Source organism: Hylobates moloch, unplaced genomic scaffold, assembly GCF_009828535.3.
Source record: "Hylobates moloch isolate HMO894 unplaced genomic scaffold, HMol_V3 SCAFFOLD_1, whole genome shotgun sequence".
NCBI lineage: Eukaryota > Metazoa > Chordata > Mammalia > Primates > Hylobatidae > Hylobates > Hylobates moloch.
Window position 1 is genome coordinate 204,584,222 of NW_026652276.1, and position 25,913 is coordinate 204,610,134.

General features: G+C 37.1%; 1 protein-coding gene across 3 annotated transcripts in view; it reads left to right on the forward strand.

Moving 5' to 3' along the window:
- The window catches only part of ASB15 (ankyrin repeat and SOCS box containing 15), a 37,942-nt gene extending 13,897 nt beyond the window's left edge, over window positions 1-24,045 (forward strand). Inside the window, exons 5-12 of one of the 3 annotated variants that reach the window (XM_032753515.1) lie at window positions 758-810; window positions 901-1,032; window positions 2,118-2,276; window positions 9,111-9,356; window positions 11,709-11,880; window positions 13,465-14,035; window positions 14,561-14,714; window positions 21,395-24,045. In XM_032753515.1, the coding sequence (XP_032609406.1) occupies window positions 758-810; window positions 901-1,032; window positions 2,118-2,276; window positions 9,111-9,356; window positions 11,709-11,880; window positions 13,465-14,035; window positions 14,561-14,714; window positions 21,395-21,567 (1,660 nt within the window). In that variant the 3' untranslated portion in view covers window positions 21,568-24,045. The remainder of the gene's footprint in view (window positions 1-757; window positions 811-900; window positions 1,033-2,117; window positions 2,277-9,110; window positions 9,357-11,708; window positions 11,881-13,464; window positions 14,036-14,560; window positions 14,715-21,394) is intronic. The other 2 variants (XM_032753516.2, XM_058426301.1) reach the window with 2 other exon arrangements.
- Window positions 24,046-25,913: the final 1,868 nt, after the last annotated feature.

Here is a 25,913-nt window from a genome sequence, read left to right on the forward strand (position 1 = left end):
GCTTTAGAACTTTAGAGCTCCCTGGAAGGCATTCACAACCCTGGTATGCTAGCAGATGTTTCTGCTTAACAGAGCTAAGTAAATTTGTTATGGAATTCCTTCTTTCCACTTAACAAACACACACACCAGAAAACTTCCATGAGGGTTTAAATCATGACCTGCTGGGCCAGTGATTGGGAGTTTGTTTAGTAAATGCTCTGCCTATTTTCACTTGTGGAACAGTTGATTTAAAACTCGCATATGTAGTTTAGACCATAAGCTCCCAAGTAAGTATCTTATTAGCATTTATTAAGTTCAAAGCAATAAACATTTTTTGAGCATAGAGTTTTTAAAATTAGAAAAAGCCCTAGAGATCTTTCTATTAATTCCATCATTTTGCAGATGAAGAACCCACATCCAGAAAGGCTAATTGGCCTCCCCAGAATCACAAAATCAGGCTAGGAATTGAACCTAGCTCCTCTGAATCTGACTCTAATTGTTTACTCCTTTTGTATTGCTTTGAGCTATCTCAGAGACAGCATTGTAATCTTCTATTTTGCCATCTTCACTAATATTCTTAGATCAATGCATCATAAATATACTCTGTGTCTGACTCCCATACATTTACTTTTTAAGGAGATAAAATCAATTGTATGCATCTCCTTTGGATCTTGATTATTAAAATTAAGTTTAAAAATGCAATATAAATTAAAATGTTTGGTTCCTTGAAATATATCACTAGTATCTAGTATAAATATGATTTTTCTTTATCTCATAGATTTGTATCCCTAAGTGCTCAAAACAGAAAACTTGTGGAGGCCATAAAACAAGGTAAATGGGTGTACTATCTACAGTGGGATGGACTGGAGATTCCACCTTGCAAAAACAGAGATTAGTCATCAGTCCATGTGTTTAATTTAGGTCACATTCTTGAGCTCCAGGAGTATGTAAAATGTAAATATGCAATGGATGAAGCTGATGAGAAAGGATGGTTTCCATTGCATGAAGCTGTTGTTCAACCCATTCAACAAATACTTGAGATTGTTCTGGATGGTAAGAGAACATAAAACGTGTTTGACCAAACCAGAGCAAGAATGTTGATATGTTGATGTTATAAGTGTTTTCAGTGAACATAACTAGCAGAAAGAAAAGGCAGATTAAAATATTATTTGGAATTTGAAAAAGGCAGCACCTGTGTTTTAAACTCAGAGTACAAAAATTAGGACTTTTTTTGACATTCGGGGTTTACCTTTTGCGTCCTTTTACCTATGAATGAGACACAGGTTGGTGGAAAGGTGTGGTTATCACATAAAAGTGATAAAAGTTTCTATATATCATGAATTAATTGAGTCATATATAACGCTCTTTTCTTTTGCAAGTCAATTTAAAATTTTTCATTTTGAACTATCTCTTGAGTTAACAGTTTCCAAAAGATTCTTATATAGTACAACAGGGAGTACTGACAATATTTGTCTTTACATTACATTGATTTTTTTTCATAATGTAAGCATTAAGAAAATATTGTGGCAAATCAAGCCACTGTTAGATATTAACAGTAACTTTTATGTTCTAACACAGTGTCTCCACATCTCAGCATCTTACAGAACACTTTTGAGAGTGCCCTATCATTCAACTTCCACTGTTGCATGACAGCTCTATGTTCTGGGAGATACATACTTGATTATTAGCCAGCCATCTAGAAAACTAGACAGCTAGACAGACAGATATAGATGATGTTAACGATCAGTTTGACACAATGATACCTACATTCAAATACATTCTCATTCCCACATTCACAGATTTCATTTCACAAAAAACAATTTCAGTTAAAATATAAATTATAATATGAAGGATTGAAGCATTGTTTTTGTAATGTATCAAGAAATGAGACTTAGCACGCCATTTTCAAAAAGCAGCTAGAAACAGATTTTGGTTTTCTAGCTGTCAATTTGATTAGCAAGTCCATGTGCATCTACTTTATCCCCACTGTCATTTGGTAAACTTTTGTCAAAGTCTTTTCATTTTCATCAATTGACTTTGTTCAATCTGATATATATAATATAGGGGTTGCTCTGATTTGTGCGATATCCTATAAGTGAGTATTTTCAACTTTTCAACATAATGCTTTCATGTCACAGCATCCTATAAGACACTTTGGGAATTCAAGACCTGTGATGGAGAAACACCCTTGACTTTGGCAGTCAAAGCTGGTCTGGTGGAAAATGTAAGAACTTTATTAGAAAAGGGAGTGTGGCCCAACACAAAAAATGACAAAGGAGAGACCCCCCTTCTGATTGGTAAATGACCTTTTTTTTCTAGAACTTTTATAGTTTGAAACAAATAATAAGTATTTATTGGAAACCACTGTATAATGGCTAAAATTGTGATCTCAGCTGCTTCCATTCCCTGAGCTACTTGCCTAACTCCCATGTCTTCTGTCCTGTGATTTTGTTTTCCTATCCCACAAGGATGTCAAATATCAAAGATGGCTATATCCTTCAGTATCCAGTTGTAGAGACTGCAACTAACCAGGAGGGATCTGAATTAGTTTTTTGAAGCCAGAGATAGCAATTTTAAAGGAATATTCTCTAGGTAGGATCCAGTTGTAAGGAGGGTTGCATGTGCAATATGTAGCTAGAAGCAAGAGGTGGAAAGGGATTCCAAAGGGAGACATCAAGTTCACATCAGACTGATCAGGAGAAGCTGGAAGGAAGGGGGGCCAGCAGATTCTGAGCACACGGATGCAGAGCATGGCACCTATGAGGGGTACACTGTGACACAAGGGAAGAATGGGAAACCTGAAGGTGACATTTACCAGCTCTGTCTTGTATATCCTGCTATTTGCTGAACAATAAGAATGGGCAAGTCTGTTTGTGAAAGCAGAGAGTGATAAGATTAACTCCAAATGACCCAGAGATAACATTTCCTTCCTCTTAGGGACATAGGGTGGTGGAGTAAGAATTTGGTGTTGGCACGTGAGATCACTGGGGTTAAATCTTAGCTGTGAATTGCAATCATGGGCCTCAGTTTTCTCAAGTATAAAATGGAAATACAACACCTACCATGCAGAATTGTGATGAAAAATTAGAGAAAAAATATATAAAAGCTCTCACATTAATAGATGCTCAAGAGGGAGGAGCCATTATGAAGTTGTCTGTGTGGCAGGAGGAGGAAAGGGAAGAGGAGCAGGAGCAGGAGGAGAGGGAGGAAAGGACATAAGATTATTTACCAGCAATCACAGAGTAAGACGTTAAAGGTCATAGCTAGTTAAGAACCATCACAGCTCCTGTTCACAGAGGAATCACTTAAAAAAAATTTAAACAACCTGAATATTAAGAAAACCTGAATATTGTTAAGCAAACTTGGATAAATCATGAACATTAGTAAAATATTTGTATTCGATGGCATTGATTCAACAGTATCAATGCAAAAAACATGTATTAAGAAGTCACATTGGCCAGGCACAGTGGCTCATGCCTGTAATCCCAACACTTTGGGAGGCCGAGGTGGGCGAATCACAAGGTCAGGAGTTTGAGACCAGCCTGGCCAGCATGGTGAAACCCCATCTCTACTAAAAATACAAAAACAAAAATTAGCTGGGCGTAGTGGCAGGCACCTGTAATCCCAGCTACTCGGGAGGCTGAGGCAGGAGAATCGCTTGAACCCGGGAGGTGGAGGTTGCAGGGAGCTGAGATTGCACCACTGCACTCCAGCCCGGACGACAGAGAGATATGCCGTCTCAAAAAAAAAAAAGGAAGTCACATTAAGCCAGAGGCTGTCCTAGGTAGTGTGGATATAAAGATGAATGGACTAATCTTCCTCCTTTCAGAGTCTAGGAGGAGAGTTAGATGTGATTTAAATGGAAAATTAGTGTTATAAGTGCTATAATAAAGTATACACTTAAATTAAATTAGGAGAATAAAAAAGCAGTAAATCTGTGAAGCCTTCAAAGAGCCTTGCTCTTGGGGATTGCCTTGAGGGTTGTATAGGGGAATGGCAGGTGTTCTGCCCCTATACAGCTTGCTCAGTGAAGAGGGTCGCCACAGCGTGGTGTCATTTTGGCCTGGTTCTTTCTTGTCTACTCTTTTTTTTTTCTGAGACGGAGTCTCGCTCTGTTGCCCAGGCTGGAGTGCAGTGGCGCAATCTCGGCTCACTGCAAGCTCCGCCTACCGGGTTCACGCCATTCTCTTGCCTCAGCCTCCTGAGTAGCTGGGACTACAGGTGCCCGCCACCACGCCCGGCTAATGATTTGTATTTTTAGCAGAGACAGGGTTTCACCGTGTTAGCCAGGATGGTCTCGATCTCCTAACCTCGTGATCAGCCCGCCTCGGCCTCCCAAAGTGCTGAGATTACAGGCGTGAGCCACTGCTCCCAGCCCCTTCTTGCCTACTCTTGCCCCATGTCAGAACTTTCAGCCTTCACAAATTCAGACAAGATGGGAAAAACAATCTAATCCATATAGTTAGAATACAGACGAAGCTTCTGTAACAAAAAACAAAAACACATCCACACAGCAAACAAATAAACAAGAATGACTTAAAGAGAAAGAAGTCATTTCTCTCTCACACATTGCAGAATGGCCCAAGGTTGTGAGGGTGGCTGTATCAACATTACAGTGTGTTTCCAAGGTTGCTCCCAATGTCACCATTTTCCAGGTAGCAGGAAGGATGAAAGAGGAAGACCTAGGCAAGCATCTTCAATTTAAAAAGATGACCAGGACAGTGCACATGGCCTTTCCACTCATGTCCCATTAGTTCAGATTTTGTCACAATGCCACCACACCTTGGGGCAAGGGAGGCCAGGACATTTAGTGTCTACCTGGATGGTCTGTGGCCAGCTAAATACTTGGGGCCTCTGTGGCTAAAAGGAAGAGGGGAAGCATAAATACTGAGGAACCAATCATAGTCTCTGCATACATTTTAGCCTGCCTTTAAATCACAGTCATGTGACACTTTTCATAAATAAACCAGAACTCTTTTCCTGAGCAGGATCTACAGACATTAAACAGAATATGTATCTGTGGGTGTTGATTCGCCACTAGTAATGTGACACACACGCACGCACACACACACACACACACATATATATATATATATATTTTTTTTTTTTTTTTTTTTGAGACAGAGTCTTGCTCTGTTGCCCAGGCTGGAGTGCAGTGGCGCGATCTCAAAACTCTGCCTCCCGGGTTCACACCATTCTCCTGCCTCAGCCTCCCCAGTAGCTGGGACTACAGGCACCCGCCACCATGCCTGGCTAATTTCTTGTATTTTTAGTAGAGGTGGAGTTTCACCATGTTAGCTAGGATAGTCTCGATCTCCTGACCTCGTGATCCGCCCTCCTCGGCCTCCCAAAATGCTGGGATTACAGGCGTGAGCCACTGTGTCCAGCCCGTGACCTATGTTATTTTTTAAAGGCCAGAATATGCCACAGAGTATTTGCAACAACATCTGTGTTGTTTCTATAGATCACCTTGAATTTCTGCACAAAAAGAACACATTTCCAGAATTGTATACTGCTTCACTTTGCAAATAGAGAATTATTCTCCACCTGCTAGTTTCAATCCACTTATTTCTTAAAGGACAACTAAGCCGTGATTATCACTCCTTGTTTTCTTTTGGCTTCATTTAAATTTTTCTTTAATGCTTAAGGCCTACAACAGAGCAGTAAACATGTACGTGCATTTCAAAGTTCCATGTTGGTTTCATTCTCTATGCTAGCAATATCTAAAGTGTAGGAAAGGAACTCTATCACTGAGTTATCAGAATTGAAATAGAATTAATATTAGGAAATAATATATTTTAGAAACTAAGTGGTAAGGTTGAGAGAGGACTAAAGTCTCCATGAAGTTAATATCCTGGAGGTGCTCATGTATGTCCTCATCAGCCACACATCTGGGGAAGAGGGACTTTTCCTGGGTTACCTTAATCAGCACCTTTGTTGTGGAACCCATGCCAAGTCTTCTTAGGTTTTATAGGAAAATGGATTATTCATGGCGCTTCCTCAGTTTGTTCTTGAATCTATGGTCTTCTTTGAGATTTGCTATTCAGAATCCCTTAACTTGTAGAGGAGAGATAAGAGGGAAAAAAGTATTTCTTCTTTTTGTCTGTACAATGCCATGTTAATTTTTCTTATCCTAATGCCATCATCCTTATCTGTATTTATGAGATATCCTTAGAGGGCCAAGGAAAAAATCACTTTTGGCCCCTCTAGGACCCTTATTCCCTATCAGCCATCTGGCCCTTCCTTATTTAAGGTACTTGGATATACTATAGTCATATAGTTACTTGCTGAGTGGTAGATATCTGATTTGTGATGATCTGACACTTACTAAAGGTTTTTGCACTTGGACTCCTTCTCTGCCCACTCCCCTGGAGTTGGTGTCACCCTTCCCTAGTTGGATAGGCACAAGCTGATCCTGGCCAGTGGAGCCCAGAGTAAGGAGGACGCTCAGGGACCGTCTGGCATGACGCTTCAGTGCCACTGCCCTCCATTCCTGATGGCCTTACCCCATTCACAGATCAGTTCATTTTGCTTCAGACATTTTCTTTCTCACAAATCAATACACATCCTCTTCACTCCATTTCCGCTTTTAACCCACCAGTCCTTGTCAAGATAATCAAGATAACCCTTGCCTATCATCTATGCAAAATTCTTAATCTAATTCCCTAAACTCTTCAACTTAAAGTCAGTTTTAAGCGTTACTATTGAAGCTATAAATTTTAAAAATTAATAAAGAATTTGAACATTTCTGAAAAAAATTCTAAAGAATTCTAAATTTTAGAATTTTAAGTTCTAGAGAAAAAAATTATATATAATATGTAAACATATATATATATATATCCATATGTAAAATAAGACATTTTTAAATTATTTTACTTAATCATTTATGTTACACCAATACTGTGCTTTATGAGTTTTCCTTATTTCAGTCATTTATTGGTTAAGAATGTCTTCATGAGTTAGCTTGGAAGGGGTTTCCTACCATTTGCATTATTATTTCTATGGGAAATACATTCTTGATTTCAAAAAATTAAATTGGAAGTGAAGTTTTGATTTTTTAAAAACTATCTTAAGTTGAAGATGGCCCATTTATGCAGTTATTTTCATGAAGAGAAACTATTTTAATCAATATGTTTTCTGAGTCAGACAAAAGGTAAAAAGATTATGAGGGAAGAGGCTCATTATTTTAATACATTTTTTCTCTAATTATAAAAACTGCCATCAGAGCAAGAAGATCCATGAGCACACGTTTCTCTTAGTTTGTTTAGCTTACCTGATGTTTGCTCTGCAGTAACACCAGCTAGCATGAGGTAATTCACTGTAATTAGAGCTGCCAGTGACAGTTGGGCAATTCAGAGAGAGGCATTTGTCAACAGGTTCTACTTTAGACAAGGAGAGGGAGAAAAACTGGAATCTCCTGCAGGGATGGCTTGCCTGCTCCCAAATGAAGTAGGCAAAGTTCGTCTTCATCCTCCCATTACCACATTGGGAGGTGCTTTCCTTCCCTTGGCTTTAGATCCTTTCTGCGTTCTGCCTCCTGGTTACCCCAGAATGTTCCATGTGGCCTCACATCTTCTTCTACGTTTCCCACTATAGGCCCAGACTTTGAGTCTCTCTTTAAATAGAAGGCAGCATAGGCTTCGTCTCTAGGCCGTAAACTCTACGAGTGAGATCCAAATCTGTATCTTCTTCCTGTTGTCCACAGTGCATAACACAGAGACTTTAGTAGAGCTAGCCGTATTAACTGAATAGTAAATGAGTGAGTGAATGAATGATGAGTGAATGTAACTCTGTACATCTTCATTTGTAGTGGCAGCACTCATCCTAATCTGTATTTTAATAAGATTTTACTTACAAGGAAAAGAAAGTTACATTTTTAGAAGTGTATACATCTAAATGGGGACAATCTCTTAATAATCTAAAAGGGGAAAAACCTTGTAACAGTATAATTTCAGCCATTAGAGACAAGCAGAGAGGGAGAGAGACAACTGATTTGGTGAACCTCCTTAATTGTACTACATTAACTGCCACTTCACTCACTGGGAACAGCTGGCCTATGTAGATTCTAAACAATCTTATTGATAATCACCCATTAAAAATATAAGAAAGAGGGCCGGGCGCGGTGGCTCACGCCTGTAATCCCAGCACTTTGGGAGGCCAAGGCGGGCAGATCACGAGGTCAGGAGTTTGAGACCAGCCTGACCAACATGGTGAAACCCTGTCTCTACTAAAAATACAAAAATTAGCCAGACGTTGTGGTAGGCGCCTGTAATTCCAGCTACTCAGGAGGCTGAGGCAGGAGAATTGCTTGAACCCAGGAGGTGGAGGTTGCAGTGAGCTGAGATTGTGCCATTGCACTCTAGCCTGAGTGAAGGAGCAAGACTCTGTCTCAAAAAAAAAAAAAGAAAAGAAAAGAAGAAAGAAAAAAGAAAGAAAGAAAGGGAAGGAAGGAAGAGAAAGAAACGAGAAAGAAAGAAAGAAAGAAAGAAAGAAAGAAAGAAAGAAAGAAAGAAAGAAAGAAAGAAAGAAGAAAGAAAGAAATAGAAAAAAGAAAAAGAAAGAAAGAAAATACATATAATAAGAGAGAGAAATTCATTCAATACTTACTGCTATCTTTTGTGGCAAGGGAAAAAAACCCTGTTTCTATAGGGGAAACCTGATGAACATGATTTACATATGAGGTTCCTGGGTCCTAGGAGTGATATAATAATAATAACAGTCAGTTACTGAGCTCCTGTTTTATACTAGGTACTACACTGAGAATTTTACATACATTATTTAATTTGTACCACCCAACAACAAATGTTATTTCCATTTTGTTGGTGAAGAAATTAAAATTTAGAAAGAGGGCACACAGCATCCTATCCTAGTGATATGTGTTATTTTCTGTGAAACTCTTACCCCTCCTCCAGGTCTTAAAGAAAAGGTAGTATCATCTTGTAAACTTACATTTCACAAATATAAACTTGGGTATGAGAAATAGAAGGGATATGAGAAATACATTATTTTCCTTGTAGAAAAAAAGTTACTAGCTAGTATCTATTTCAATACTAAATTCAGTAATTAGTTTAATACCACCTAAAGTATTTGTGTTAATATACCTACTGTTGTTTTTAACAATCATTTTTAAGCTGTAAAAAAGGGCTCCTATGACATGGTATCAACTCTGATCAAATACAACACTAGCCTAGACCAGCCCTGTGTCAAGCGATGGTCAGCAATGCATGAAGCAGCCAAGCAAGGCCGAAAAGATATCATAGCTCTGCTGCTAAAACACGGAGGCAATGTCCACCTGAGAGATGGATTTGGAGTCACACCATTAGGCGTTGCTGCCGAGTATGGTCACTGTGATGTGTTAGAACATCTAATCCACAAAGGTATGTGAAAAGGAATTACGCTTTCCTGACTTTTGTCCTGCCTGTCGAACTCTCCTTTTCTCCATTCCTCACTCTTCCTCCCCTGAATGTAATTAGGGGAGCTCCTCTTCCTCTGCTAAATGGAACTTGGCATCAGGTTTTCCCACCTAGTCCCTCAGTAGACCCTTATTCTACAACTCAGCTAAGCCCTATACGTTGTGACCTGCACATTTACAAGCCCAGTCCTGATTGTCTCGAGAGAGAGTTCAATCTGCACATAGATGGCCCATCAGGGCCTCATGCTCATCTTCTCCTTAACTGAATTCCTCCTGTTTTTCCACTCTTCTAATGTAATAATTTCTCTCAACAGGATCGAAAGATTGTGTTTATCTCTAATTCCTCCATCACCTGCTTTCCTAAATCCAATCAGTTGCAAATTCTTGTAGCGTTTCTCTTGTCCTCTCGTTGCAATCCATCTGCCATCCTGATCAGGTCCCTCAATCCTCCCCGGACCAGTGCAAATACTTTCTAACCATTTTCTGGGTTTCTGGTCTCCCATCAGAGAATCACAGTACATACTGCAACTTGGCTCCTCTCCCTATAGGGCAGCTAGAATAGTGTCAGCTATCCAAAAAATAATCCCTATTGCATCATCTCAAATTGTTTTACCACGTTTATCCCTCACTGCTCCCATCTTGTATCCTACATTCCAGTTAAAATACACTAGCAGTATTCCCAAACATACCTTGCATTCCTTCTCTCTGGGTTTGGGTCAGGTCATTGCCTTCATCTCTTCAGCACAATTCAAAGTCAATCTCTTGAGACACCTCCTCCCTAAATCCTTTCCTAATTCTTCCCAACAGATTGTGACACTGCCCTTTCTTAAACCCTCCAGGTGCTTTATACAACTACAGAACCATGAGTTAAGGAAACCTAACTCCTAAACTGGTTGAACCACTACTCACTGTGAGACCCTAGCCTTGTTCCTTAAATATCTGGTCCTCAGCGTCCTCATCTGCAAATGAACTCTAGCACCACATGATCCCCAGTGATTCCCTATGGGAAAAAGACTAACATTTTTGAGGTCTCCCAATACAACCACATTTAATTTTCAAATAAGCCCTGTGAAGTAAGCTGTATTAATCATTCACAGATGTGGAAATGGAGGTGCATGGAAGTAAATGGCTAGCCCCCCAGCTCTCATCATAAGCAGCAGAGCCATAGTCCCCTATATCATGTCTCCTTGTCTTAATGTCAATGTCACTGGAATATCATACAATTTGTGCTGTCTGATATTTTGTTTCATTTCCCCTCTAAGCTCCTTAGAGTAGTCACACTTATTCTTCTTAGGGTCACACACACTGATTGCACGTAGAGGGCAATAAAGTATTTGTTAATACTTTATGAACTGTAAGTATTTGTTAAGTTAAAATAGAGGGGGCCGGGTACCATGGATCATGCTTGTAATCCCAGCATTTTGGAAGGCCAAGGTGGGTAGATTACTTGAGGCCTAGAGTTCAAAACCAGCCTGGCCGACATGGCGAAACCTTGTGGTGGCACACACCTGTAATCCCAGCTACTCAGGAGGCTGAGGCAGAAGAACTGCTTAAACCCAGGAGGCAGAGGCTGCAGTGAGCTGAGATCACACCACTGCACTCCAGCCTGGTCGACAGAGTGAGACTCCGTCAAAAAAATAAAAAATAAATAAATAAATAAATAAATAAATATAAATAAAAATTAAAAAAAATTTTTAAATAAAAAACTACTGTCTTTAAATTAAAAAGTCTAATGAGCCTTTTTCAGAAGAATTTGCCTATCATGAAAATTGACTTAGTTTCTCTCATGATTTTTGGCCGAAAGATTTTCTAATAAAACAAACCATGCTGCATGCATGACTGTTTATTGAAAATATAGAAAACATGGAGGCCCTTAATTCTATACTTTTTAAGTACTAACCAGAAAGGAACACAAAAGGTTTTGTGGGGCTTTCTTGTTTGTTTTTTTCTTTGTTTTTGAGATGGAGTCTCACTCTGTTGCCCAGTCTGGAGCACAGTGGCATGATCTCGGCTCATCACAACCTCCACCTCTCAGGCTCAAATGATTCTCCTGCTTCAGCCTCCTGGGTAGATGGGACTACAGGTGCATGCCACCATGCCCAGCTAATTTTTGTATTTTTAGTAGAAACAGGGTTTCACCATGTTGGACAGGCTGATCTCGAACTCCTGACCTCATGATCCACCTGCCTCAGCCTCCCAAAGTGCTGGGATTACAGGTGTGAGCCACCGTGCCCAGCCCCACAGCAGGTTGTTTTTAAGGGGATTGTTTAAACAATACCATCCAGTTATCATTATGCCACATGCTTTATACCGCCAGGTGGTGACGTGCTTGCTTTTGCGGATGATGGGGCATCGGTGCTGTTTGAGGCAGCAGGAGGTGGCAATCCCGACTGCATTTCCCTCCTGCTGGAATATGGAGGAAGTGGAAATGTACCTAACCGAGCAGGGCATCTTCCTATACACCGAGCTGCCTATGAGGGGCATTATCTGTGAGTGATAAATTATAGGGTAATTATTTGAGTTAAAAATGCAAATTTGTATATACAGTATAATCACAAGTCTATATGTAATAACTTTCAAAATCCAAGGAGAAATAGGCATAATCTTCAGGTTTTGATGCTCCAAATTTACATATTTAGAACTTATTTAATTTTCCTCCTTTTGATATTCTTGTACTTCCAAAAAATGAATTTATAGTACTTTTATAATGAAAAGAAATTTTCTTTTAGAAGGAATTAAGGCATAAGTGAGAATTCTGCACAAGCCACTCAAGAGTGCCTTTCTGTTTACAAATGTATTCAACAAAAGGCTACAGAGTTTCTAAAAATTTTGCCCTTGACAAAGGATTAAAATTTGTAGCAATACTATCAGTATTATTCCCGTTATTTCCTAACATCTCCAAGATATTATAGTATAATATCAAATGTATTCTTGAATAGAAAAGTTTCATTATAAGTTTAGAATTTTTTATTCCATACAAATGGTTGAATAGATTCTTAAATCACAAAATATACCTAATTAACACATTGGTAGAAGTCTAGATCCCTATATTAAACTACCCACCATGAGAAGATGGTTTTAGGCAATTAAATATATTTCATAAGCTCAAAAACTTTGAAGTAATTGGGCTTTATAGATTTCAGTGGGCCATTGGCTAAGTGACCAGTGACGCATAATTGATGCTAAGTGACATGTTGTTAGAGTTTACCTGGATTTACTCCCAGTGTTCATAAATTCACAACAGTAGGCACAAGAGATCAGGTTCTCCTTGCCTGTGGCTCTCATACATGTTTAGCTGGTTAGTCAAGTGTGAAACTCACAACTATATCACATGTACTTAGAAACATAAACTGTGGTTGGTTATCTCAATTGGACTGATGCAAGGTTAATGGAATACTAAAGACTCTTCTTTTGGCTAATAATTTAATTGCAAGTTATATGGAAGCAGACAGAGTGTACATGGTCAATACTAAAAAATAGATTGTATAGGAATCAGTGAAAGAGGAATAATTCACAAGAATTCGAAAAGGCCCAAATTCTTGTCCTGCTCTACATCTAACTGTGTGACCTTGGACAATCATTTTGCCTCTCCAAACTTCAGATTGTTCTTCTGTTAAATGAAGCAGTTGGACTGAATGACATCCAGGGTCACTTCCTATGACCCCATGATCCTAATGGTCAAGATTACGAAGCATTCCTCTATGGCATTAGAAAGGCTTACTTTTCTCCTATATTTTTAAAAATAGTATTGGTTACCTGTAAATATTATATTGTTCAGAGGAAAATTGGAAGATGGGGAGGGTTCCTGAGGAACCACAATTCTAGGAAAAAACGTATAAGATGCAGTTACCCAGGAATATTTAGAACAGAAAGTTAAATCAAAACTGAGCTACATTACACTAAACTAAATAGTTGTACCTCAGCAGACAAAGGTTAAATGTTTCAGTATAAAGTTATCCAGAGAAAATAAGGGAAACTATACAATTTGCATTCACTTATCTAGTGAGAACGGTAGTTTATTTAATTTCTTGATTTTCTTTATGGAAAGTAGATATTTGACTTTTTTCTTTTAGTGCACTGAAATACCTTATCCCAGTAACATCTAAAAATGCAATTCGGAAAAGTGGGCTAACACCAATTCACTCAGCAGCAGATGGACAAAATGCACAGTGTCTAGAACTGCTCATTGAAAATGGTTTTGATGTCAACACTCTACTTGCTGACCACATTTCCCAGAGCTATGACGATGAGAGGAAGACTGCGCTGTATTTTGCCGTTTCTAATAATGATGTTCGTTGCACAGAAGTCCTTCTGGCTGCAGGTGCAGACCCAAACTTAGATCCCCTCAACTGTCTACTTGTGGCAGTGAGGGCCAATAATTATGAAATTGTCAGGCTGCTTCTCTCCCATGGAGCTAATGTCAATTGTTATTTTATGCATGTGAATGACACTCGTTTCCCCAGTGTCATTCAATATGCCCTAAACGACGAGGTAATGCTGAGGCTATTGCTGAATAATGGCTATCAAGTGGAGATGTGCTTTGACTGCATGCATGGTGACATCTTTGGAAATTCATTTGTGTGGTCAGAGATACAGGAAGAGGTGCTGCCAGGATGGACATCTTGTGTAATAAAAGATAACCCGGTGAGTTATGCCTTTTCTGCTTTATATTGGGTCATCATTCTAATTTAATACACGTTCATTCAATTAGGGATGTTACAAGAAAAGAAAAATAAACTCTAATTTTTCTTTTTTTTCAATTTTTGTTTGCAATGATATAGGGATATAAGCATAAATCTAGCCCCCAACCTCTCCCCCAAAAATATGTTGTTTGTTTTTTCTTGACTTGAAAACTGAATGTAGAAGAATGTGAAAATGTATGCAATTAGTCACTTCTGCCTGTTTGGTGGGATATTGGGGCCAGATGGAAAGAAGCATGACTTCTCCATGCTTTGCTGACTACAGTCACATCAGAGCCAGGCGAGTCTTCAGGGCCAATGGTTTCACAGAGAGAAGCAAACAATTTATTTTTAATTTTTGTTCACTACAAGGAGGGATCTTTTATTTTCTGTAATAAGACAAAGAGTAATTTTTTCATAACACAATTGAGTGTTTATGTATATGGCATATTAAAAATACTACTAAATTAAATTTTATCAATTCTCTCAGTTCTGTGAGTTTATTACAGTTCCTTGGATGAAGCACTTGGTAGGCAAAGTTACTCGTGTACTAATAGATTACATGGATTATGTTCCTCTGTGTGCTAAACTGAAGTCTGCACTAGAAGTACAGAGAGAATGGCCAGAAATCCGCCAAATACTAGGTAAAAACCACAAGTTTTGCCTACAATTTTTAAATTAAGAACATATATGGAGGAAATTTCTTAATGTCTTCTTTGATACTTTTCCTATGCTACTCTACTGTATTTCCAGAATTATCTGGGTTTTAAAATCATCCTTAACACTTCCTCTGTTGTAAGATACATATTTTCATTTTTCTTTATATTTTCCAGCTTTGTAATTGAATAATGAGTAATACTACAGCTATATCAACGTTCTGATTACAAATCATTTTAAAAATTAACTTCTATAATATCATACAATATGTAGACTGCAAACTCCATGTGGGTAGAGATCTACTTTGTTTCTTATTATATTCGCAAGGCTTAGCATAGTGCCTAATAAGTAGTACATTTCAATAAATACGGAGTAAATGAATGAAAGAAGGGATTAGAGTTACTCTTTTTTGACATGCTTTCTCTGGGGTCTTTATTGACAAAGTCCTAACATCAAAGGTTAGTATTTGTAGACAGGCCATTTTGTCTTTTCTAGGTGAAAGTTTACCATGAAAATGAATCATACAAGTTTCAATGAAAGTACATTTTTAAATAATCCAAATACAAATAAAAATCAGAAAAATATCATAGATTTGAGATGCTTTCACTTTCAAAATATGAGTTTGGAAAAATAAACTTTCAAAACCTAGTTGGACATCAATTTCATGAAGCCTAAAGAAGCATTATAGAATTTTATATGACATTTAAATAATTTGACATTTTTAATATACCTGAATCAGCCTTCCCCTGGAATTAATTCTATAATAGAAGAGACTTTGCAGCAATTAAAACAGGAGTCTTGGAAAATCTGATGAGTAATACAGTATTGTTAGCCCAGAAATTGAGCTCTGGGGTCAGATAGACCTAGAATGAAATGAAATTCTGGCCTTGCCTAGGAGTAGGATTGCTAGGTTATAAAATGCATATGTAATTCAGGACTGATGTTTTCATGATAAAAAGCAACAATTTATTGTTACCATTTTTGCTTCTCTAAATGGAGGAGGATTTTTTATTTCCTATAAAAAGACCAAGATAGCCATCCTAGTTGTGTGACTTTGAGCAAGTTGCTTATTCTTCTTATGCCTAGGTTTTCCCATTGCAAAGTAGATGAAAGATAGTATTAACCTAATAAGGCTGTTGTGGGAATCTAAAGAAATAATGCATATAAGGTGGCAGTGTCTAGAATATTTAAATTACTTAATAAATTTATTTAGTTTTAAAACTAAAGTATTAACATTTTTATGTTTTTATTACCTAGTAAGTTTATGTGAGGTATCTGAAATGTATATGTACAGTGTGCTATGAAATATCGTAGAGTTAAGTATTATCATGCTTATTTTTTACAAATAAAAAGCTAAGGCTAAGGGAAATTACAAAACAGTCTAGACCCTATGCATTCTTGAAAACCACTTCTCTAAGTTCCCTTCCTGGATTTAAGCCCGCATTGAGAGTAAAATCAAAAATCGGGCAGGACAGAAACAAGAAAGGACCCACAAAAAAGTTGGGGTGGCAAACAGAGCCAGGAAACCTCAGAGATCTAACCACCATATTTTGGGTCATTGCAAGAAAATAATAGAGCAAGAAGCTCTGTAAAGTTAGAAGCACTATCTGGAACAAAGCATCATTCTAAAAATTCAAGAAAACTAAATGCAAATAAAATGAGCAACAGAGAGGGCGCGGTGGCTCACGCCTGTAATCTCAGCACTTTGGGAGGCCGAGGTGGGCTGATCACGAGGTCAGGAGATCGAGACCATCCCGGCTAACAAGGTGAAACCCCGTCTCTACTAAAAATACAAAAAATTAGCCGGGCATGGTGGCGGGCGCCTGTAATCCCAGCTACTCAGGAGGCTGAGGCAGGAGAATGGCGTGAACCTGGGAGGCGGAGCTTGCAGTGAGCCGAGATTGCGGCATTGCACTCCAGCCTGGGCGACAGAGCAAGACTCCGTCTCAAAAAAAAAAAAATAATAATAGAAAGAAGAACAGAATAATATCCCCAAGGGCAATGAATACATAAAAAATGCACTCTCAGAACAATCAAAATTCAAACCTTCTATTTCAAAAATGAGCTAAAAAGCATGAGGAAAATAATATCAGATATGAAAGAACAACATGAGTCAAAATTTGAAAAATTCAGAAATCAGGTAACAACTGAGGAAAGAATTAGGAATAAAAAATAGAAAAAATTAATGTCAAATGTGAAGACTGAACTAGAATGAAAACAAGAACTAGCAACACAGTTGCCAATACATTGAGACATATAAAAGAGGATACGGAAGAAAAATTTTAAGTCAAATATAAATGAAGAAAAGGATTTTAAAATATATATATTTGTTTATTTCAATAGGTTTTGGGGGAACAGGTGGTGTTTGGTTATATGGATAAGTTGTTTAGCGGTGATTTCTGAGATTTTGGTGCACCCATCACCTAAGCAGTGTACACTGTACCCAATGTGTACTCTTTTATCCCTGACCCACCCTTCCCCCTGAGTCTTCAAAGTCCATTGTATCATTCTTATGCCTTTGCATCCTTGTAGCTTAGATAAAAGGATTTGAAAGACAGCTAAAAACATTGATGACAGACAATGAATAGTCAATATATGGATAATAGGATTCCTTGAAAAGGAAAACCAAATCAAAGGAACATAACAAATACAAAAAACTAAGTTTCAAGAAAAACTTGTAATAAAAAAGAAAGATTTGAAACTATAATATATAAAATACTATATCCTTTGGGCACATAGGCAAAAAGAACAAGTGACTTATAAGAGAAAAAATAGATTATTATTAAACTTTTCATCAACAATACTTTATGCCAAAAGAAAATGGAGTAACATATTTAAGACTCTCCTTGGAAGGAAAATGTGAGCCAAGGATACTTACACAGCAAAATTGACTTCCAATGATCAATGTAGGCAAACTGTTGTCAGCATGCAAGAACTCAGGAAATATTGTTCCTCTTACTGACGTCTGAAGGATCCACTAAGAAATGGCCTTTACACAACCCAAAATGATTAGTGAGATATCACCATGAGGACTAGTATTAAACAAGGCTAACACTAAACAGAATGCCAAGACTAAGTGAGAGTTAAAAGGGAGAATATGCAACACGTAATGGTTATATGCTCTGATAAAATAGATATAACACAATTATTTATTTTTGAACATTAGTAAATAGATAAAATAAATAACATTTAATAATTAAAATACATATTTTTAAATATCTTAAAATATTGATGGTGATATAATATTAATATTGTTATGCTGAGGATGACAGATATATTCAGTAAATGAGTAATTAAGGAATATTCCAATTCCATTATTCTTTGTATCCTTGAAACCAAGGATTGTCAGTGTGGCAGAAAGAAAATAAAGATGTAATAGAGAAGAGATTAAAGAAAAATCCTGTAGTCCTGAATTTGAATTAGAAGTAACAATATAAACTCATAAACTATTTTATCTTGAAAGCATCTGTGTGCATGTGGACTATGCTGTGTGTGTGTGTGTGAGTGCACGCGCGTCTGTCTGTTTACAGATAAGTCTTAGAAATAATGATAAACCCAGTAGCAATGAGCATTCCTACAACCCAGATTTTGGCCTGGAAATGCCATTTCCTAACAAAAGAAACCAGGGTTTTTGCTGGAGGTTGTTTTGTTTTGTTTTTGAGAAATGGATGATTGCATCTGGGGAAGGAAATGAATAAAATGAACCTGGAACATCTGGTCATACCAGAAAGCAAAGAAACTCTGAAAGACTACAAGATTCAAGACAAAAGAATTCAGGGGCTAACTTGAAGAGGCTCCAACTGGCCAAAGATGGGATAATTTAAGTTTCAAAAAGGGTAATGATTTCAATGAATTGAAACCAATCTACTTAAATATACGATTTGTGGGTTTTTTTTTTTTTCCTTCAACTTGTATTTTAAGTTTTGGGGTACATGTGCAGGATGTGCAGGTTTGTTACACAGGTAAACATGTACCATGGTGGTTTGCTGCACAGATCATCCCATCATCTAGGTATTAAGTCCAGCATCCATTAGCTATTCTTCCTGATGCTCAAACTCTCCCAGCCACACCCCCGACAGGCCCCAGTATGTGTTGTTCCCCTCCATGTGTCTGTGTGTTCTCATCATTCAGCTCCCACTTATAAGTGAGAACATGCAGTGTTTGGTTTTCAGTTCCCGCATTAGTTTGCTGAGGATAATGGTTTCCAACTCCATCCATGTCCCTGCAAAGGACATGATCTCATTCCTTTTTATAGCTGCACAGTATTCCATGGTGTATATGTACCAAATTTTCTTTATCCAGTCTATCCTTCATGGGCATTTAGGTTGGTTCCATGTGTTTGCTATTGCAAATAGGGCTGCAATGAATATACGTGTGCATGTATCTTTACAATAGAATGATTTATTAAATATACAATTTTGAAAAAAACTGGTCAGCTCCAGAATATGATAGAAAATCAACTCATTATCTTAAAAACTGATAAAAGAAAGACTTAAGCATTTATTCTGCCTTACATATATATATATACATATATATAAACTGTGCCATTAGTAACTAAAGAGTAGATAAGTAAAAGCATTCCTTTATAAAAGTATTCTAAATAATTTAAAAAGATATAATTAGTTATCACCATTATATAGCCTCCAATAAATTAATGGATGTAGTCAATGAGCATCAACAGCTGCTAATATGTAGCCCCCAAAGAATGAACACAGAACCTGCTATAGTTTTGCCAAAGAGATCAAACCTGAGCCTGATCAAGTCTCTGGATCCAGTTATCAATTTGCAAGAAATAGAGGAGACAGTGGGACATGGAACTGCACCACGGAAATGCAATCAGCAAAGTTCAGGCTGTGGGAAACTATAGGGCATTTGGGTTCTTCAAAGATTAGTTGAAAAGACAAGAAGGGGATGGAGAGAATAACTTGCAGATTAAAAAAGACATAAAGGACATAGCAAAAAGTTTTTAAATGTATTGTCAATACTATAGTGCAGGGATAGTGCACTTAGATGATGAAACTCTAAAGAAAGTGATTACAATTCAGAATAGTAGTTATTTATGGCAGGAGAAAGAAATAAAGAAGGATGGATTGTAGAATAATTTCTTTGGTCTCTGGCAAAGTTCTATTTCCTATAGACCTAGGAGGTGATTATAGATGTTCAACTAATAATTACTTACATAACTTATGAAACTATACATGTGTACTTTCTTTCTCTATTTTATTTTGCAATAAAAAGCTTAAAACCTTCTGTTTTTTAGCTTGGAGATTGCAAGGCAGAGAAAAATGGTGAGGCTTAGATAAATTAATTTCTCAAGGTAATAGACATAGAAAAATAACAAAGTAAAGATTTCAACCCTTGTTTGTCTTACTTGAAAACAGACTCTTTCTACAATACCATTATACATCCTGTCATAGAAAGAACAGACTTTGCTTTTAAATGGAAATTAATTGCTCACTTTTTTTTTTTTTTTTGCAAAATACTTACTAATTCTGATGACTTTAGAAAGACAATCCAAGTAAGAATAAGGCCAGGAAGTTTTTTTTATTGTTTCCATCATATATTACTGCAACGAGAGTTGAAGCCAGTTGATTGCTGTGAGTGTGATTAACCACTGGATGTCAGGAGTCCTCCAGCTATCTGTAAGGCAGCGTATTGGTTAGGAAAAAAAAATTGTATATATTTTTTTAGATTTTTTTTTTTTGCTTATTTTGGTAATGTTGCATCAATAATATTTGAGAACATTGTTTTTAATTTTAAATGATAAATTGTTTATATCATCAAATGTAATAGAGATGTGATCATGTTTATTATTGCATTGAATGACAGTTAATATTTATCGGATGGTTACAATGTACTGAGCACTTTTCTAATACTTTACATGATTTGTTTAATCTTCAAACAACCCTATGAGATAAGTACTGTTGTTATCCTTATTTCACAGATGAGAATACCAAACTCACAGACATGAAGCAATTTGCCCAAGGTCACACAAATATTAAGGGGCAGAGCTAGGAGTTTAATCCAAGCTGACCAGGTCCAGAGCGCACATCTAAGCCTGAATGCTATGCTGCTCCTTCATTTGTTCATATTGCTGCTATAAAATCTCAATATTCCAATTATAATATAGATAAAGTAAGAATTGAAAATATCAGATATTTAAATAATATTAGTATATTTTTTGAGAATATACAAGGTTTAAGTATCAGACACTGGAAACAAAACTCAGATTGGATTATTCACGATATATGTAATCATCTGCGTCGACGTTTCATGGATAATTATTTATCAGACAGATTGGTAGGAGAAAGAAAGTGAAGGAATATATCTCTATAATACTTAGCTCTAAAAAAATAAGAGATGTGAGCATTTGCTTTCTTAAGTCCATTTATTCATTCCACAAATTCTAGTTGAACACCTACCATGAGCCAGACTCTCTTCCTGGCACAGAGACAGACTAAATTTCTGCCCTCGTGGAGATTACATTCTAGAGGAGTAGACTAGAATGTTCAATTACAATTTGAATTTCACTTAAAATCACCAGTTACTAAAGTGTGCATACATGTTTTTCAGAATACACTACTCATGTTATTCTTAAATAGTCATATCTTAGGGGTCAATCCACTAGTTAAAAAAATTTTTTGCTTATTTTCCCGGTTTCTTTTAGAGAATCCTTGTTCATTGAAGCATTTGTGTCGGTTAAAAATTCGAAGACTTATGGGTCTCCAGAAACTCTGCCAGCCAGCCTCAATGGAGAAGCTTCCTTTACCACCAGCTATTCAAAGATACATATTATTTAAAGAGTATGATCTCTATGGACAAGAGCTAAAATTGCCATAACTTAATATTTTAAAATGTGATTTAAAAAAATATGTTGAAATGTGATTCCCTCAGATAATTTCTTGTAACTATTTTACATCCTTAATTGTAAAGTGTATTTAAATTAATTGACAGTTTTATAGGTTATCATGTGTTCTTGTGGGAACACCATGATTTATGTCTTTAAAGACATTTGCATTTTTTAAAGATAGTATTTTGAACTTAGATTTGTATCTTTGTTTGCTACAAGTCATCAAACTCTCCCTATCAAGTGGCTCCTACAATATCCACAATCAAGTCTCTATGTTTAAAAAACAGATAACCACTTTCTCAAACCCACATCTGCCAGTTGCTGGCCCTATTCTGTCTTTCATGGTCTTGCTCTGTAAAAGAGCTCCTCCTGCCTGTAAGTTCACAGACGGTGATCTGGCATCTGCCCCCCCACTGCTTTTCTCAAGGTCCCTGACAATCTCTTTGTTGCTAAATTCAGTGAACATTCTTCAGTCCCTCTTCCAATCGATTCCTACCGCATCCAACATTGTTGCCTGTTCCTTGCTTGAAATGATACCTCTTTCCTTGTTTCTCACAAAACCTGTTCTCTTGGGTGTCCTCCCACCTCCCTAGACACTCTGTCTCTGGCTTCTGCCTAGCTCATCTCTAGCCAATCTTATAGTTCTATATCTTAAGCCCTCTTCTTTTTGTTCTTTCAGTTATATATCCTAAGCCCTCTTTGCTTTGTTCTCTGGGAAATTTTATCCACATCCATGGTCTTAATCATTTTGCTAGAGACTACAAAATTTCCATCCGAAGCTCAGCTGTTTCTCTCATGTTCTCCCGACCTATGTAGACAATTGGCCTAATGAACATTTGAACACAAAGACACCTCAAATTCCACATGTCCCCAGATGAACTAAAAAAAAAAAGCTCTTTCTCGAGCTCAATAGTTAGCACAATGCTCGATTCAGTTTCCAAAGAAAAAAGCCTGGACATGAGGCTTGACCATCCCATTTTCCTCACCCAATAAGACAAATCACCAAATCCTATTAAGTTTATCTCCTGAAGTCATCTTCCACTCAGTGCCCCCCCGCACCCGGCATTTGGCCCTAAGTCTATTATCTTCTTTTTCCTGGGCTAATACAGTGCTGCTTATCTGGCTCCCCTGCCTCTGTCTTGCCCTGTCCCAAACACTTTCTACATACAGCATCTCAGAATAGTCTTTTACAAATATAATAGAGTTTGACTTCTCTGCTTAAGATCATCCCCATTGCTCTTAAATTCCAAAGTTCTTACTTGAACTTTCATGATCTAACTCCTGCCTTCTTCTTTAGCCTCATCTCTGGATGTCTCCCTTTCCTTCCTTCCCTTGAACCTTCTAGAATTTTATTTTTTAAACAGTGATTCCCGGACTTTAAGGTGTCATACACCAATAGGTTTTGTTGTGTTAATTTTTCAAAAAGAGTCATTAAAAAATACCATCTACTCTCACCATCATTTCATAAAAGAGGGGTCATTTTAATGCCAGAAAATAAGATGGTCATAAATTCAGTCACTCAAGTTGAATGACTTTTACTTTGAAAAGACCTCACACTGCTCTCATTTCCCCACTGACAAGTGAGAATTTCACTGTGGGCCATCAAATATCTGAGGACCTTTGTATGGGGAACCACTGCTGTAGAATAGACCATGCTCTCTTTTAACCTCAGGGTCTTCGCATTTCCTTCTCTCATCTGGAACTCTCTTTCCACTTTTTCTGCACCCTTTCACCTGATCAACTCGCACTTACCCTATAGGTCTCAGCTGAGATGTTGCTTCCTCTAGGATGGGAAGCCTCAGCACAGAACTTGTCGTGCCATATTATAGATGCCTGTGTTCCCTGCTGTCTTCCCACTAGACTATAAGCTCTATGAGGGCAGGTTCTATGTTTGTTGTGTTTTCCAGTGCTTTCTCAGGGCCAAACACATTCCCTAGAGCATGGAGTTCAATAAGTATTTGTTGAACTATATTGAATAAGTGACAAAAATAATCAGTGACATCATGGCGAAATAATAGTTTTAAATTTCTGAGTGAGTTATGTAATCTTATAATATAATTATTTAATGTTATTCTTAGATTTTAATAGTGTATTTTTCTTATATTTATTTTTACCTTGTTACTATATTCTTTCAACAGTAATATCTCACTAGTCTATAAAGTTTTCAAGTTGTATTTAGCTTTAGTTACCTTTGAAAGATAAATAAGCATAAAAAATTGTACAATTAGGGCTATAATTTTAACTTCTTGTATTCCCTAGAGGATATATTTTATATGTAAATTAAACTGTAATGTATTTATCTTTAATTGTAACATCTTGTATACAAGATTTTATTATTCTTGTGTTGCACTCTTAGATGTGGTTAAATGTATTGTTACCTAAAAATATTACTCTAATGAATAAAAAATCATATTGAGGTTATAACTCTGCTTTATGATACTTCATATATTAAACTTTTGCTCACTAAAGCTTTGACATTTTACTTGATATATATTTGTGTAGATAATATTCAAGAAATACTTGGATATAAAGATATGAATTAACTGCACATGCTATGGGTTTTTAAAAGTAGCTTTTTGGCATTTATGAAGCAAGAGAAAAATGTGTCTTATGAAAAAGAAGCAATTGCTGTATCTAAATCAGATTTGATCTTTTGCTCACCATATTTTGGGTTTTTCTAGCAGTGTATTTGTTTTTGAGATGGCTGGATAGAAAAAGGAATTAATTTCCATCTCATTAGGATTCTGTTTCTTCTAGAGTATGTCACTTTATCCGGGAAAGGGTAACAGCTGCTCCTCCCTAGTCAGCATTAGGAGAAGCCAAACATTCTACAGTGGAGCCTGTCTAGCCACTGTGGAATCAACATGGCAGAGTTTGGATGTCATCTTCCCCCATGCTGCCAAGATGTCTGTGGCTGTTTTAGTCCCTGTGGATTTTGTTTTGTATCACACAGAGAGTCCGGGTGGAAAAAAGCAGATCTGAACTCTCATTAAGCATGTCTTATCTTTCCATAGGCCATCATTAAATAGGATCTCCATTTCTGGCTGAAGATAATTTTAAGAAGAGCATTGAAACCAAGTGCCTCCTGAAGAATATGGTTTAATCATTTTAATTAGTCACAGAACATGTTTTCTGTTAATAGGATGTCAATGCAGAAGATGTGAAAACGATTTTATCAATGTGTAGCAAATATTCATAGGTAACACCGTCTTTAATGCAGGCTTTTGAACAACCAGAACCTGTGGGTCAGACAGCATGGAAACTAACAATATGGAGTATCTTATGACACAGAGAACATACATAAGCCTTTTTCTTGTCACTGACCTTTTACCAGAAATTCCTATGCAAATTTTGATTGCAAGTTTCATACTCTTATGTATATAGCCACCTTCCAATCAGAAATTACTTAGGAATATAAAAATTATAAGCTGCTTCAGCAACATGAATGCAGCTGGAGGTCATAATCCTACAAGAATTAATGCAGGAACAGAAACCAAGTACCACATGTTCTCACCTATAAGTGGGAGCTAAACATTGAGTACACACGGACATAAAGATGGGAACAATAGATACTGCGGACTACTAGATGGAGAAGGAAGGAGGATGGGAGAGGGGGAGGGGGGAAGGCAAAAGGGGGCAGGGGTTGAAAAACTACCTAATGGATACTATGCTCACTACTTGAGTAAAGGGATCCATACCTCAGCATCATGCAATATACCCATGTAACAAACCTTCACATGCACCCATGTATCTAAGGTAAATGTAGAAATTATTTTTAAAAAATGTAGGCTGCTTCAAGTTTTTTATGAAACAAAATGCACATTATACACATGTAGACACACAAGTACATGACACATACATATGTAATACACACATAGACATACACACATGCATTGAAGTATGGCATGTTATTGCAGTAGTGTAGGTAATGCAGTGGGCAAGGACAGATATTTTGTACTTAAATAGATATCATGTTAACTATAATAAGCCAGATACAGAAAGACAAATATCTCACTTATATGTAGAATCTAAAAAAAGCAAACTCACAGAAGCAGAAAGTAAAATGGTGGTCACCAGGAGCCGGGAGGTGAGGGGATTCAGGAGATGTTGGTCAAAGGATACACAATTTCAGGAGAAATAAGTTCAAGAAATATATTGTACAACATGGTGACAATAGTTAAAATAGTGCATTGTATACTTGAGAACCTCGACGAGAGTAGATTTTGTGTTCTCATCACCAAAAATGTATATGAAGTAATGAATATGTTAATTTGCTCAATGTAGCCATTTTACAATATATACATACTTCAAAGCATCATGTTGTATACCATAAATA